The 13,470-nt window shown below is 39.2% G+C and overlaps 1 protein-coding gene across 3 annotated transcripts in view; it reads left to right on the top strand.

Annotated features, from left to right (window-relative positions):
• The window catches only part of LOC113640669 (cullin-3-like), a 30,582-nt gene that overhangs the window by 5,199 nt on the left and 11,913 nt on the right, over positions 1 to 13,470 (top strand). For 2 of the 3 annotated variants that reach the window (XM_027143265.2, XM_027143264.2), the window contains exons 2-5: positions 4,659 to 4,856; positions 5,246 to 5,359; positions 12,186 to 12,346; positions 13,330 to 13,444. In XM_027143265.2, coding sequence (XP_026999066.1) covers positions 4,659 to 4,856; positions 5,246 to 5,359; positions 12,186 to 12,346; positions 13,330 to 13,444 — 588 coding nt within the window. The remainder of the gene's footprint in view (positions 1 to 4,658; positions 4,857 to 5,245; positions 5,360 to 12,185; positions 12,347 to 13,329; positions 13,445 to 13,470) is intronic. The other variant, XM_027143267.2, reaches the window with a different exon arrangement.

Raw genomic sequence — 13,470 nt, 5'->3', positions numbered from 1 at the left:
GTGCTGGTTCAGAGCTAGCGCTGGTGCTGGTTCAAAGTTGATTCCACTGGCGAACCTTCTAAGAACCGGTTGGCCTTTCCACTGGCTAGAGAGCCATCACAGAGCCGAGTCTGATGTCACTGTATACGTGTCACGTGTCCCAGCAACGTTGGCGCAGCAGCAGCAAATACATGGCTTTGTGAACCTACACTGTCAAACACAGCGAATCCAACGCAATGTTACACAATGTTATTTTATCATTAACACAGAAAAAAGTTAGCCTTAGCATGTAGCTACCTACTATCATGTGTGCTGATAATTGATCATATTGCAGTAAAGTAAACGTGTATTTAACATTAGTATACTTAAGGTACATTATCAAATGCACTAACAGTAGCCCCGCTCCCATCCCCGCCCACAGCTCCTGACACAAGCGGTTCTTAAGTCTAGACTAGCAACGTTTTGGTGCTACTTAAGAACCACTTTTCCTGGTTCAGAGCCGGTGCTTTGGGTGTCGAAAAAGAAAGAACTGGTTCTAAATTAGGCTCCGAACCAGCACTCAAACTGCCTCGGTGGAAAAGGGGCATTCCTGAACAACTTTGGACATGAGTTGGAGATAAAACCCCCATTAGTAATGAACTGTTTGAGTGACACATCGATTGTCTGGCTCATTAAAGATACATTTATGTCTTTCTATGAAGTTGCTTCGTGACGGTCTACAATTAAATGCTCTGTACAAATCGAATTGAATATAACGAGTAGGGCTGCAAGAACTAAAGGACCATAGTTTTTATAACAATGGTACTAGGACAAGGAAAGTTTTGCAGCGAACGTCATGAACATCATGCGCTCTGTTGATTAGTTATTGTGAAGTTAGTATTGTGACGTCAGCGTTTACAGGGACAGAATAAGATCTGCATTTTATGATGTGGTTTGCAGCATTGCCCTTCTTGAACATTCATTAACAAACCGACTAGATTATTAACATCAACGGTGTAAAATCCATACGGAAGATCAGTCAAATCTTGTCAAACAATGATGATGATGATGATGATGATGATGATCATCATTATTATTATTAATATTATTATTTCATGTGTCTGTTATCCCATAATGCATTTCAGCCCCTCATCCCTACAAGATGCTGGAATGTTCTGCATGTTCGGTACAACACACCCGTCATTTGGAGCAAGGCTCAAGTTATTCCTAGGGCTTTTTACACCTGGTGACTTCATGTGTTTTCTCTGATCCGAAAGCTATCTGATTTGTTAAAACTGTTTCATTTACATTAGGCCACATAAATGCGTCTTGGCGAACCGGATATCACGCCGATCTTTCTACTACCGCCCAATATGCAAATATATTTTATATGTTGTTTTGTTGTATATGTGGTTTTCGGAATGCAATCTAAAAGAAGAATGAAAAACTTATTACGACAGTTATGCTCCAAAAAACAGCATTTACTGTTTGTTTCTGGCGCAATGCACGACTCGTGAGTCACCTGCGAGTGACGTACTTCTGCTTGGGAGGAGTATAGCGCTGACGTATGTGGCTTGAACAACCTCATTCATTTACACCTGTCCAGTTTAATCTGAAATGTGTCCCCGACCACCTCCTGAAGTGGTTTGAACGATCGGATTTATATCCGTCTCGAAAACGTTTTGGAGGGCATTTACACCTGGTCTTTTTACCATCGGATAGCTATCTGATCACAGAAAACACATGTAGTGACCAGGTGTGAAAAGCCCCATAGATATGCAGAGATGCCAGCTTCAGATGAACTTTTTGTGATGTAGAGTACCATGTGCTTGCTGCTTGTGGGATTAATAAAGCTGTCATTAAGTGTTGATCTAAACCCCTTAAAGCTGAACTGCAGACATTCAGACATTCCAGATTGAAGAAGAGGACAATTTGACTTCTGGCTTTTGATTATCAGAGGTGTCGGCGCTGTCGATCAGAGCTATACACTTACCCAGTTTCCAGCTCAGAAGTGTAGAGACCACACTAGTGTAGCGTATTGAGCACTGATTCTGAGACCTTGTCTTATCTGTCCACACAGCGGCAGGCTATACCTCTGAAACACACCCCACACAGGGCGCTAAAGACCACAATGCTGTTTTCAGCTTCCTTCATCAGCTCCAGTTCTTCTCACACCTCGAGCTGCTCAAATCAACAGATGAGTCAGCGCAAGCCTATCTATGACCTTGTGCTCTGTTAGGAGCCACAGGCTTCACTCTGGGCTGTGGATGTACTTTCAGAGGTGTGACTGATCTCTCTAATAATGCAGAATGCAGCATGTGGGATAGAGCTGAGGAACATGAACTCCTGATCGTGTCTCGCTCTCAGCACGGTTCAGTGCGTTACTCAGCTTCAGGGAACATCGCAGGGAGCTGGAGTAGTGGTATTTTGAGAGTTTTGTATAAGATCTTACACAGATAAACAGGGATTTGTCTGTTCTAAATATCTTTTACACTGAATATTGGGAATATGTAGTCGGTCAGATTCAGGAGAACATATCACATATGTATAAAGTTTACATAAATGTTTAACGATGAGCTTGAATGATTGTGCAGTTCGATTTTACTCAGGGATTTTTAAATAAAGGATCGGATCTTATTGGATATACAAGAACAAATTGTGTTCACGTAAGCAGGTTTTCACACTGGCAGTGTAATGTCACACAGTGTTGGACTACTGATAGGAAGCTTGTGACTTTGAATCTCAGGACACCAAGCTGCTACCTCTGGACCCCTGAACAAAAAGGTGGAGGGAGCAAACACCACAAGAGTGTCAGGTTTAGGTCACCATCATCATGATCTCACCCATGCCCTGCTCACTAGAGTGTTTAAGTTAATCTAGCATGCTCTTTATTGTATTTAGCTACATCACTAAAGCACCACACTGAGAGCTAGGACTGCGATGGGCTTTCCATGCACACTGTAGTCTACAACTCATTCCCTCCTTCCTATTTAGTGTCGAATAAAAAATAAGGACCTTTTATTGAAGAGCTGAATAATAATTGTGTGTAACGCCTCTGATCAAGGTGCTTTTGATTTAAGCTCAAATCTGTAAAAAAAAACTCTCAGCAATGTTTCTTAAACTGACCGCAGGTGTAGGTGCACTGTCTGATCCAGAGGGTAACAGCGATGAGCAGGATTTGGGGGGATTAGAAGCTGTCTGGGGGGAAATTGCTATTGCAAGCTACTGAAGGTGCATTTCATAACACATGTTTTTTGGTGGATTAGGCTGATGGGGAAAGACAAGGCTGTGACCCAAACTGCACTCTGTGCACTAAATGCTAGTGGTGCAATGATGCTGTGTCCTTATTACAGGTTAAAATCCTGTCCATGATGTGTGATAGGTTTCATCCATCAATCCAACCCCTCTTTCCCCTCCTGTGACCCCTGTGTAGAATAAACACTACAGGAATTGGACAGAGACACAGACATGGACACCGATACTTCCGTCAGTAGTAGGGTTGCAAAGGGGGCAAGATTTAGTTTGGAAAATTACTGGGAATTTATGGGAATTAATAAGAAATTTGAGGAAATTTATATAAACTGCATCATATACAAACATAAACATAAACATTTTGTTTGGACATAAGCTGACATGCATGCAATCTAACACAGATTTAAAACATAACATTGACAACATTGGCTGAGGTGAAATGTATCCACACATGAGATGGTGTGTGTGTGGCATAGTCCTATAGAATAAGATTGGGGAAAAAAGCTTGTAAAAACACTTATGCAATGCACAGATATATAAATAACTAGTTGAACAACTGAAATATTTTGGAATAAAAAACATTTTGCAGTTAATGGAAATGAATAGAAATAGCCTAGATGAATAAATACTGCTCAGTCAGCTTGCTAAAACAAACTATAACCTAGTATATATACTGTACAATAGTTCAGTCAAACGTTTGCACAGATTACAATTTTTTATGTTTTTGAAAGAAGTGTGTTCTGCTCATTTAAGCCTGGTTTATTTCATAGATACAAAGTCATATTGTGAAATATTATTAGAATTTAAAATGTAACTTTTATTAAGCACAAAATCCTGAAAATTATAATATGTTATAAAACTTTAGAATCTAAAATTGATGAGAAATCAGCATATCAGAATGATTTCTGAAGGATCGTGAGACACGGAAGATGAAGATAGACAGTTTTTTGACATATTTTGTGTGCAGGATTCAAGAAATGGTGTGTGTTATGTTATGGATGAATGCACAGAGCATTGGGGGTTTGGTCTCAATAGCCCTGTTGTAGGCAAAGTGTTGTGTGCGTGGGATTGATGAGTGTGCAGGGCTGAAATTCAACTGAAATTGCAGTAAATCTGTAAATTATCCTGCAAGATTTGTTTTATTTATTTCAACTACATTTAAGTTCCCAGTTATAGGCTAAACTACAATTTTGTAAATTCCCAGTTAATCCCAAATAATTTCCGTTAATTCCAATGCAAAGTGTGTATTTTGTTTTGGTGAAAATGTGGCTAGTTTCCTTTCTCTTCAAAACTAGGATTTAAAATAAAGATGTTTGTTTATTTTTTTTTAAAGGTTGAAATGACAAACCTCCCCCAGGATGACTGACTTGTACATGTCCGATGCACGTGGACATGATCACTTCTATAACAAACAAATACTGAATGTTCTTCTTCCTGTGATGTTACAGATGACCATGGATGAGAGGTACATCAACAATATTTGGAAACTGTTGAAGAATGCCATCCAAGAGATCCAGAGGAAGAACAACAGCGGCCTAAGCTTTGAGGAGCTGTACAGAAATGCCTACACCATGGTACTGCACAAACATGGCGAGAAGCTCTACACAGGCCTACACGAGGTCGTCTCAGAGCACATCGTCAATAACGTAGGTTTCATACTGCACGTCTATTGTCTGATAATATTTAGGGTTCGGTTGGACCTCGAAATTCACAGACCAGAACATCCACGACTTTCAGCAAGATTTTATTCACACACCAAACAAAACCAAAGATTATAACTTCACTAGCTACAAGGATTGAAGGTGTTGTCTCATCTCAAGCAGAGAAACATGTCTGCAGTGGCACTATTTATGAAGAAGGATTTGTTGATCTGCTTTGTAAAAATCTTGCTTTTTTAAAATCTTTTGAAATTGATTCACCAGGAAAAAACAAAGCTTAACCTCCCCAACCACATCTCTTTTTTCCCCTTTTAATGAGACTTTGAAATCTTGCACGTATATAGATGTAGCTTGAATTTCTTTTTGTTTTTGTTAAGGTCCAAACAGACCTCCTCGAATCCCATAACAACAATTTCCTGCGGAGACTAAACCAGGCGTGGAACGACCATCAGACAGCCATGGTCATGATACGAGACATTTTATTGTACATGGTAAGTAGGCTTTCTGTGTGTGTGTGTGTGTGTGTGTGTGTGTGTGTGTGTGTGTGTGTGTGTGTGTGTGTGTGTGTGTGTGTGTTATATATTTATAAATCCATTTAATTAAAACAAATATTCTTTGTAACTGTACAAAAGAGCTCGAAACTACAGATTCAGTATCGAGCATCATTTTAGTTTTTTTTGTTTGAGCTTTACAGAGTAATCTAACCTCAGAAGTGAAAGTAAGAGCTCAGTAATGCTTTATTTATTTATTTTTCGTGCATTCATCTGTAAAGTGGGGAAAATCACAGACCCCTACAGGTTTGTCTAGCAACTCACTAGACCGCTAATGTTAATGATCGTTGCATATTTTTATTTTTCATCAGTACATTGCTTTCTCTAAAGCAGATACTTGTGTATATACAGTATAACATATTTACTGCTCAGAATTACAGCTTTGTTTACTGCTGCTGATGAATTCAATTCACTTTAAATGTTCATTTATTTGGGCAGCTTTTTTATACAGTGGACATTGTTGCAACACAGCTTTACAGGAATATATACAACATTATGAGCTTTAACATTCATATTGATATTTAGCCCTAATGATCAAGCCGACATGAGGAAGAAACCTTAGCAGGAACCAGATTCAAAAGGAACCCATCTTCATCTTGGGGCCACCGGATAGTGGGATTTTAAATAATTCCCTTTCTATTAGGTGTACACTATAACTGTAGACAAGTGCAGTTGTGTAACAAGGAGCTTTTGAGCAACTTGGAGTTCAGCAGCAGAGCTCATACTTATAAGTATCTCAAGTCTCATTTACACACAACATTTGGCAGATGCCTTTATCCAGAACAATGTACAAAAGGGCTTTGAAATCTCTATTAATGAATACATTAACGCTGGTTCACTAGGTTACAGACTTAACATTAAAAACCTCAACAACAAATTCTGGTCAGGGTTTTTAATATTTTTTATAATTTTATTTGTATGTTTTTTTAAATACACACAAAACAAACAGGGAAAGTAAGCGCTAGTTTAAGTGTTTCAGGAAAAGGTAGGTCTCCACCTGTCATTTAAAGATCAGTGGATGAATAATCCACCACCTCAGTGCCAAGACATATGTCCTGCTGTATACCTTCGCATTTTTAAATCTTCAAGGATTAATATTACTCTTATTTTTAAATGTGTTTTATACGCATTTATCACCAATGAGCAAGCCTGAGGTCACTGAGGCCACTGTGGCAAGGAAAAACTCCATTAGATGGAAGAGAAAGAAACCTTGAGAGGAACCAGATGCAAAACGGAACCTCATCCTCATTTGGGTGACACTAGAGGGTGTGATTATATTTTATTATGAACACTGGGTGTTCTTTTGAATAATGTCCTTTCGACAGTCTGACAGTTGTGTATTGATTAGGAGGTTGTAGTCCTCGAAGACCACATGTAGTTGGCATCTCCTCTTTGAGTGTTCAAACCCTCATGAAGTGGAATCCAACTGGAACTGGTACATCTCTTATCCTGAGAGATGGTGGGACCAGTCGAGCAAAGCTAGTAGAATCGCATCACTTGGATTCTGCTTACTGCTGCTGAGGAAGAGCCAACATGGACAGCCTGGAGTTACAAGGGAGTGCTAAGGATTATTCCATTTAGAGACCATGAAGATGGCTTTGGACTGCAAGTGATATAAACAGCTTTGCACTCAAGTCTACATCAGTGAACAGCTGAGCTGCGAATATAACTTCATGTTATTACTTGAATGAATCTCCTGGTTACATAATGCCACTTTTTGACCATATAGCAAACAATTATAGAAGGGAAATGATTTCATAATTACACTAATCACACCGGTATCAGATGATGATGAGTTTCCTTCTGACCCTGGTTCATCTCAAGGTTTAATTGAAATGAATTCTGAGTTAAGGAGGGATTTTTTCCCCTAGTCGGCCTTTGGAAATGGCAAGTTGTGACCTGCAGCAAAAGATCTCCTGTAAAGTTCAGTATGTTGTGAGTGTGTGATGTGTTTCTGTGGCAGGTCTGGCTGCACATTCAATATAAACGCAAAATATCTGTTTACCTGTGATGTGTTTGAGGTCTGGGACTGAGTGCAATGGATTGTGGAGGGCCAGTCATAGAGGGGAAGGTAGGAGTGTAAAGTTGGGGTAGACTGATGGGGGACTGTTAGGATGGTGAGATGAGTCTTGGGATTTCACATCAAACCTGCTTTAAAAAACAGTTAAAGCTCATTTGCCCCATCAGGACCTTTCAAAAACACATTGCTTGCTTGGTTCCACTCACAGGTCAATGTCTGTGCTGCACAAGTGCTCCTGAAGGAAACATAAAGAATACATGAGATATTAGTTTATTTTGGCCAGAACTACCTTATACCTTCTATGTCAGCTGTCAAATAAAGGAAAATAACCGACTTTACTTTAAAGACTTTTCATCGAGTGCAAGGACGAGGTGCTGCATGTAAAGGTTTTTGGACCGCATGGACACTTTCACTTGGTCTGTATAAATGCACATAATTTTCTAACTAGTTCACCATACACCGTAAACATTACCTTTCTCCTGCTATCAGCCTTGTCAATTAGGTTTCCAGGCAACCAAAACATGAACCTAGGCAGCACACTGGAGCGCCGTTTGCTCTTTGGGTTTGTTAATGAATTTATCATTTGTCCATTCCTGATGTCTGCTTAGCAACTCTGAAGACATGACCTCTTGGATGTAATCCGTAAGACCTGGATGCCTAGGCTAGTAATTGCTTCATCACTGCCCATGCATGCTAAGCAGGTAATACAAGTGCTGCTTGGCTTGTCATTAGCACCAGAAGATTAAACCTTCCTCTAGAGAGCAAGAAGACACACAGAGCAGAGCATGATACCGTTCTGGAAAAGTATGCAGATGAGATTGGAGGCATTTCTATGTAAAATGGCACTCAGAATGTTTGTCTTGTGAATTCATGACGACGAGTGAGACGACGATGAGTTACACCATCAATAAAGATGAGTGAACCTGTTCTACTAGCATTCGTTGTCCTTGGCAGATGAGATTCTATGTTTTGGATACTGAACAGATCATTTCTTTCCAATCAAATCTTTTTTTATGGCCTCTATATTTCTATTAGAAAATTTCATTAATGAGGAGGTCAACAACCTCCTCATCAATTCATAATTGTTGGGCTGTATATTATAATCACACCCTCTAATGTGATGTATGTACATTATGAGGATGTACACCTGCCTCTTCCATCTAATGGAGTCACTCACCTCAGTCACCTCAGGCTTGTTCATTGGGGAAAATACAAACATTTAAATATATCTAATATTAATCTTGAATTTCTGTATTATATTAATCTTTATATTAACATTTTGTTTTATGTTTGTTCTGTAAAGCTGCTTTGAGACGATGTTTATTGTTAATGCGGCTGTTATTTTCCCATTACGTTAATATTTACATAAACAATCGGGTTACTATTTCTACATTTTCTTTGTTTTACCTCTTTCTTGCTCATATATTCTGTGTTGAGTCAGTGTTGGTCATTTTCACCCCGGCCAGGTGGATGATGCTCTTTTTCTTAACAGCACTCAGCTGCTGTTCTTTTTCTTTGGCCAACATGTTTAGTTGTTTTGGGAACAAATTGTTCCAAAGTTTGTACTGGCTATGCCCAAGGCATGTCCAATGATCTAATCATTTTTATTTAGTCAGCTTCAGAATGGCTGGATCTTCTCACATATAGAGCTTTTTGACCTCCTTGGATTTTCCTTTTTTAAAATTTTCTTCACAGGTGTAACTCGGAGCTGTAACCAAAAGAAGACCTTCAAAAAATCAACAAAACCACCTGGACTAAAAACCCCAAAAACCTGTCAGTTACAGTATTTTCCGCACTATAAGGCGCAGTCTCAATTACGGGTCTATTTCTGTACTTATCCCATACATAAGGCGCACCGTATGATAAGGCGCACCGTATGATAAGGCGCACCATATAATAACTCGCATGCTAAAACATACGGTCTACAAAAAAGGTAACAGAAGCAAAACAGTGAGTTTAGTTGAACTTTTTTCTACTATTTAACGATACACACACATTATTTTTTAATCAATCTTCTCCCACAAATCCATCAAAGTCCTTATCTACTGTGTTTTCTCAACTTGGCGCAGTACATTTTCTTGCTTCCTCCACTTCCGAACCATAGATTCATTGATGTTGAATTCTTTCAGCTGCTCTATTCCCATTTACAACCATGTAACTGATAGCCTGTAGCTTGTATTGTGCCTCGTAAGCATCTGGTTTTTATTGGCGGATGGCAAACCGACTTAAGGTGCATTTACCGCCACCTACTGTTCTGGAGTGTGGAGCGCATAATGGTTAGGAAGAAACAAATGTTGTTTTGCAACATACCGGTAGTATACCTACCGGAGGCGTGGTGTATGTATTACGTCCCTGTGTCAGCGGGAAATGGTCCGACAGTCAATCAAGCGGAGCGCTTACCAAAGTCACACAACATTTTTACAGATTTTTGGAACTCGGTGCACACACAAGGCGCACCGGATTATAAGGCGCACGGCCGATTTCTGAGAAAATTTAAGGCTTTTAGGTGTGCCTTATAGTGCGGAAAATACTGTACATATTCTTGATCCAGTGATATTTGAGATGTTTATACAAAAGTTGCTCTAATTTTTTTGCCACGTGTCGATGCATCATGAATTGAAAGCTAAATATCCCATATCTAATGCTTTAAATGTATAGCAAAAACAAAGTAATGGCCTTGCATTTTCAATACATTTGGATCTGTGCATTATTTCGTGGTTGCATGTGTCCAGGAGAATATTTTAGATGCCTCACAGATCCAGGTTCTAGGATTTAAACCTAAGCTATGCCTGACATCTGTATGGAGATTCCTCTCATCCCTGAAAAATACAGCAGCTGCCCTCCATTCAGCCACAAGGACCTTAACAAGGTTCCTTCTCTGTACCTAACATCAGTCCCCAGCTTAAGGCTGTTGTGGCTGAATGGACTAATCCCCATAGCCAGGTTTCAAAGACTAGTGGAAAACCTTCTCATAAAATTTGAGTCTGATGTAACACCAAAATGGGGGAAAAAAACTCCGTTAAAATCCTGTGTATTTGTAAAGTTTCGAATATCAATTAGAATATGCAATATAGGGAATAAAACGATTTCTTTCAATGCAGGATTGTCTTCACCTGCTTGTACTGTTCTGCAGCATTCTTATCTCTGCCCATCTGAATTGACAGATATGAAGCTGTTTGCAGTTTTTTTTGTTTTTTTTTTTGTCTTGTCTGTGCCGTTTCCTCAAGTCGACAGCTTAAATAATCAAAACTGATAGATCTGAGTGATAAATGTCAGGTTAGCTCTAGGCTACATTTCATCTGCAGAGAGCATGTCCAGATAACAGCCTTCAAGCCATTTGCGGTCTGTCGCTGGTTTTAAATGGTCCACGAGCTGCTCCTGAACCAACATATTGTCCTACTGTAAGGAGAGTTGATGAAAAACAAGTTCCTTTTTATAACACTAGGTGTTGCTGTCACCTAAAGCCGGACAGATCCATGTTCAGTCTGCTTTTGTTTACTCACGTCACACTGGATATTGATTTAAAATTCAACAGGACTACCTTAATGTTTTGAAGCTTTTGAGTATGCACAAAAAAGCAAATGGCAGAGATTTTAATGTAACATGGCTGAGAACAAAAGAAAGCATAACTCTTTGTTTTGCCAAGAATTAATTTGTGTAATGAAGTGAAACTGCCACAGCACTGTTCAATCATACAGACAGTGCTTTTTTTATTGTTTTATTATTCATCAGCCTTCTCATTTCCTTCACTCTGGGTGGAGATCTTAAAAACCCAAAATTTTTCTGTTAGCTCATGTCAGAAATTTCTGACGTCATGTTATTGCAAAACCAAAACCAATAACCGCCTTAACTGTCACTGTGTCTGAACTGATACTAATAATGCCTTGGGTCTGGTTGTGCTAATACACCCCCACTTGTTTTCCCTCACAAGACCAGTGGGTTATGAGGCATTGCGGAGAGTGGCAGAGACCGGACGCTCACTTCTGTGTACAAATGCTTATTGTTCATGGCCTTTCTCAAATTTACTCTGGCATCTGTTTCTAAACAAGGCAGGAATGGATGAAATGTTGCCAACAGTTCAGCAGAACAGGTTTTTAAAGAGAGAAATTCATCAGCCAGCATTGCTATTATTGCATAATAAAGGTGGAGAGTGCTAAATGAGTGTCACACTATTGTGGAAAATCACATTTCAAGTAGGCCTGTCAAAAGAATCCTTTTTTTTTCTTCTCTAAATGTAACACTACCTCTGGTGACCTTTTAAATCTTGCCATTTCTCACTATCAAGAAATAACTGCAGCTTTCCCATAAAATGCAAATGTAATTCTGGGCTAAAAAGCAAATGTTCCATTAAAGACATCTAATAAATTATGATTATCGATTTGCTTGTTTGTTTTAGCAAGAGGATGTGATTATAATTAGCTTAGATATTTGCTAAGTCCTTTTCACAAGAAGTCTGCAAATTGGGCCATAAAGAAAACCAGAGTGGAAAATATATCCAGCACAGGAGATTTGTCACATCACCAGTGTCAAATTTCGTTATATTTCCACACAGTGTCTTTTGTAAGAGAGAGTGTGTGGCCCTGAGGAATAAAACAGTTGTGAAGAAACAACAGTATGGTCCAGAAAGGGCCTGTTTCCATGTGATACAAGCAGTGTGTCAAAGCTACAAGCAAGAACTCTGAATGGCTGTTTTGTGTCTTGTCACAGAAAATAAAATGTCCTCTATTTTGTTGTTTGGGTCTCTAGGACCGTGTGTATGTGCAGCAGAATAAAGTGGAGAATGTGTATAACTTGGGCCTGATCATCTTCCTAAATCAAGTAGTTCGGCACGGTTTATTCAAAAACCGACTCCAGCAGACGCTACTGGACATGATCTCCAGGGAACGGAAGGGCGAGGTGGTAGACAGGTGTGTACTCGAAGCTTTGTTTGTTTCCATAAAAATGTTCTTATGGTGGAGTATTTTCCTATTTTCAGTTTGGATTCATTTTATTCCTTATGTAGCAATAAGTTATGTAACTTGAGAGTCCTGACCTCAAAGGTACGAATGAGCAGCTACTTATTCAGTTAATAAGCTTCCATTCAAACACAGTTTGTCATGCTACCAAGAAAATCAAAGTCCTTACATTACCTCTCTTACAAAGTACTTGCACCAGAGCCCCCTTTGTACATAATACCGCTAATGCTACATAAGTCTCTTATGGAAAGCTTCACCAATTGCAATTGTTTTAAAATTCATGTGAAATGTCCACAAGTCATAAGTCATCGTGTACATTTTTACTACACAAATAAATAAGGTCACATCAAACACTGTTATTAAGCTGCTTTGAGATTTGAGCCATGCTGTTATAACACCTTCATCAACACCTTCTGACCAATCACGTTCAAACATTCAGAAGCGCTTATGTTAGATATAAGTAGAATTATTACCCTGATAAAAGTGAATCAAGTATTGAAAGCTGTTGTTGATGTCTGGTCCAGTCTCTGGTCTGTAAACACAAGACCCCACAGTTCGCCGCTAACAGCTCTGATTTCTAATGACTTCTCTGAGTGGTGTCAGAGACCGCAGTATCCCTGTTGGCTCAGCTTCTTATGAAAAGATATCAGAATAAAATGATAGATAAGAGAAATCTAATGCCCGTTGGTGGTGTTAAGAAAACTAACAGATTAAGTGTGTATTAGTGTTGATTAGACTGTAATAACAATGTCAATCACCCCCAGAGAAAATACGAGCTATAACGTTTTTGATGTAAACGAGTTTTCATCATTACGATATTGTTCGACTCAGTTGTGTTGTTTCCGGTAAATGAAATGATCCTGTGCTGTATTTAGGGTGACGTCATTAAGCCTCACTAATGTTTATTATTGCCCTTTTTCACTTTCTCTCTTTAGAGGCGCACTTAGAAACACTTGCCAGATGCTTATGGTATTGGGCTTGGAATATCGGTCTGTGTATCAGGAAGTCTTCGAAACTGCTTTCTTAGAAATGTCTGCAGAGTTCTACCAGGTTGGTGACAGTAACCACATGCCTCC

This window comes from Tachysurus fulvidraco, chromosome 22 (genome assembly GCF_022655615.1).
Source record: "Tachysurus fulvidraco isolate hzauxx_2018 chromosome 22, HZAU_PFXX_2.0, whole genome shotgun sequence".
Classification (NCBI taxonomy): Eukaryota; Metazoa; Chordata; class Actinopteri; order Siluriformes; family Bagridae; genus Tachysurus; species Tachysurus fulvidraco.
The sequence above is the reverse complement of the archived record's forward strand: the minus strand, read 5'-3'. Positions and strand labels throughout refer to the sequence as shown.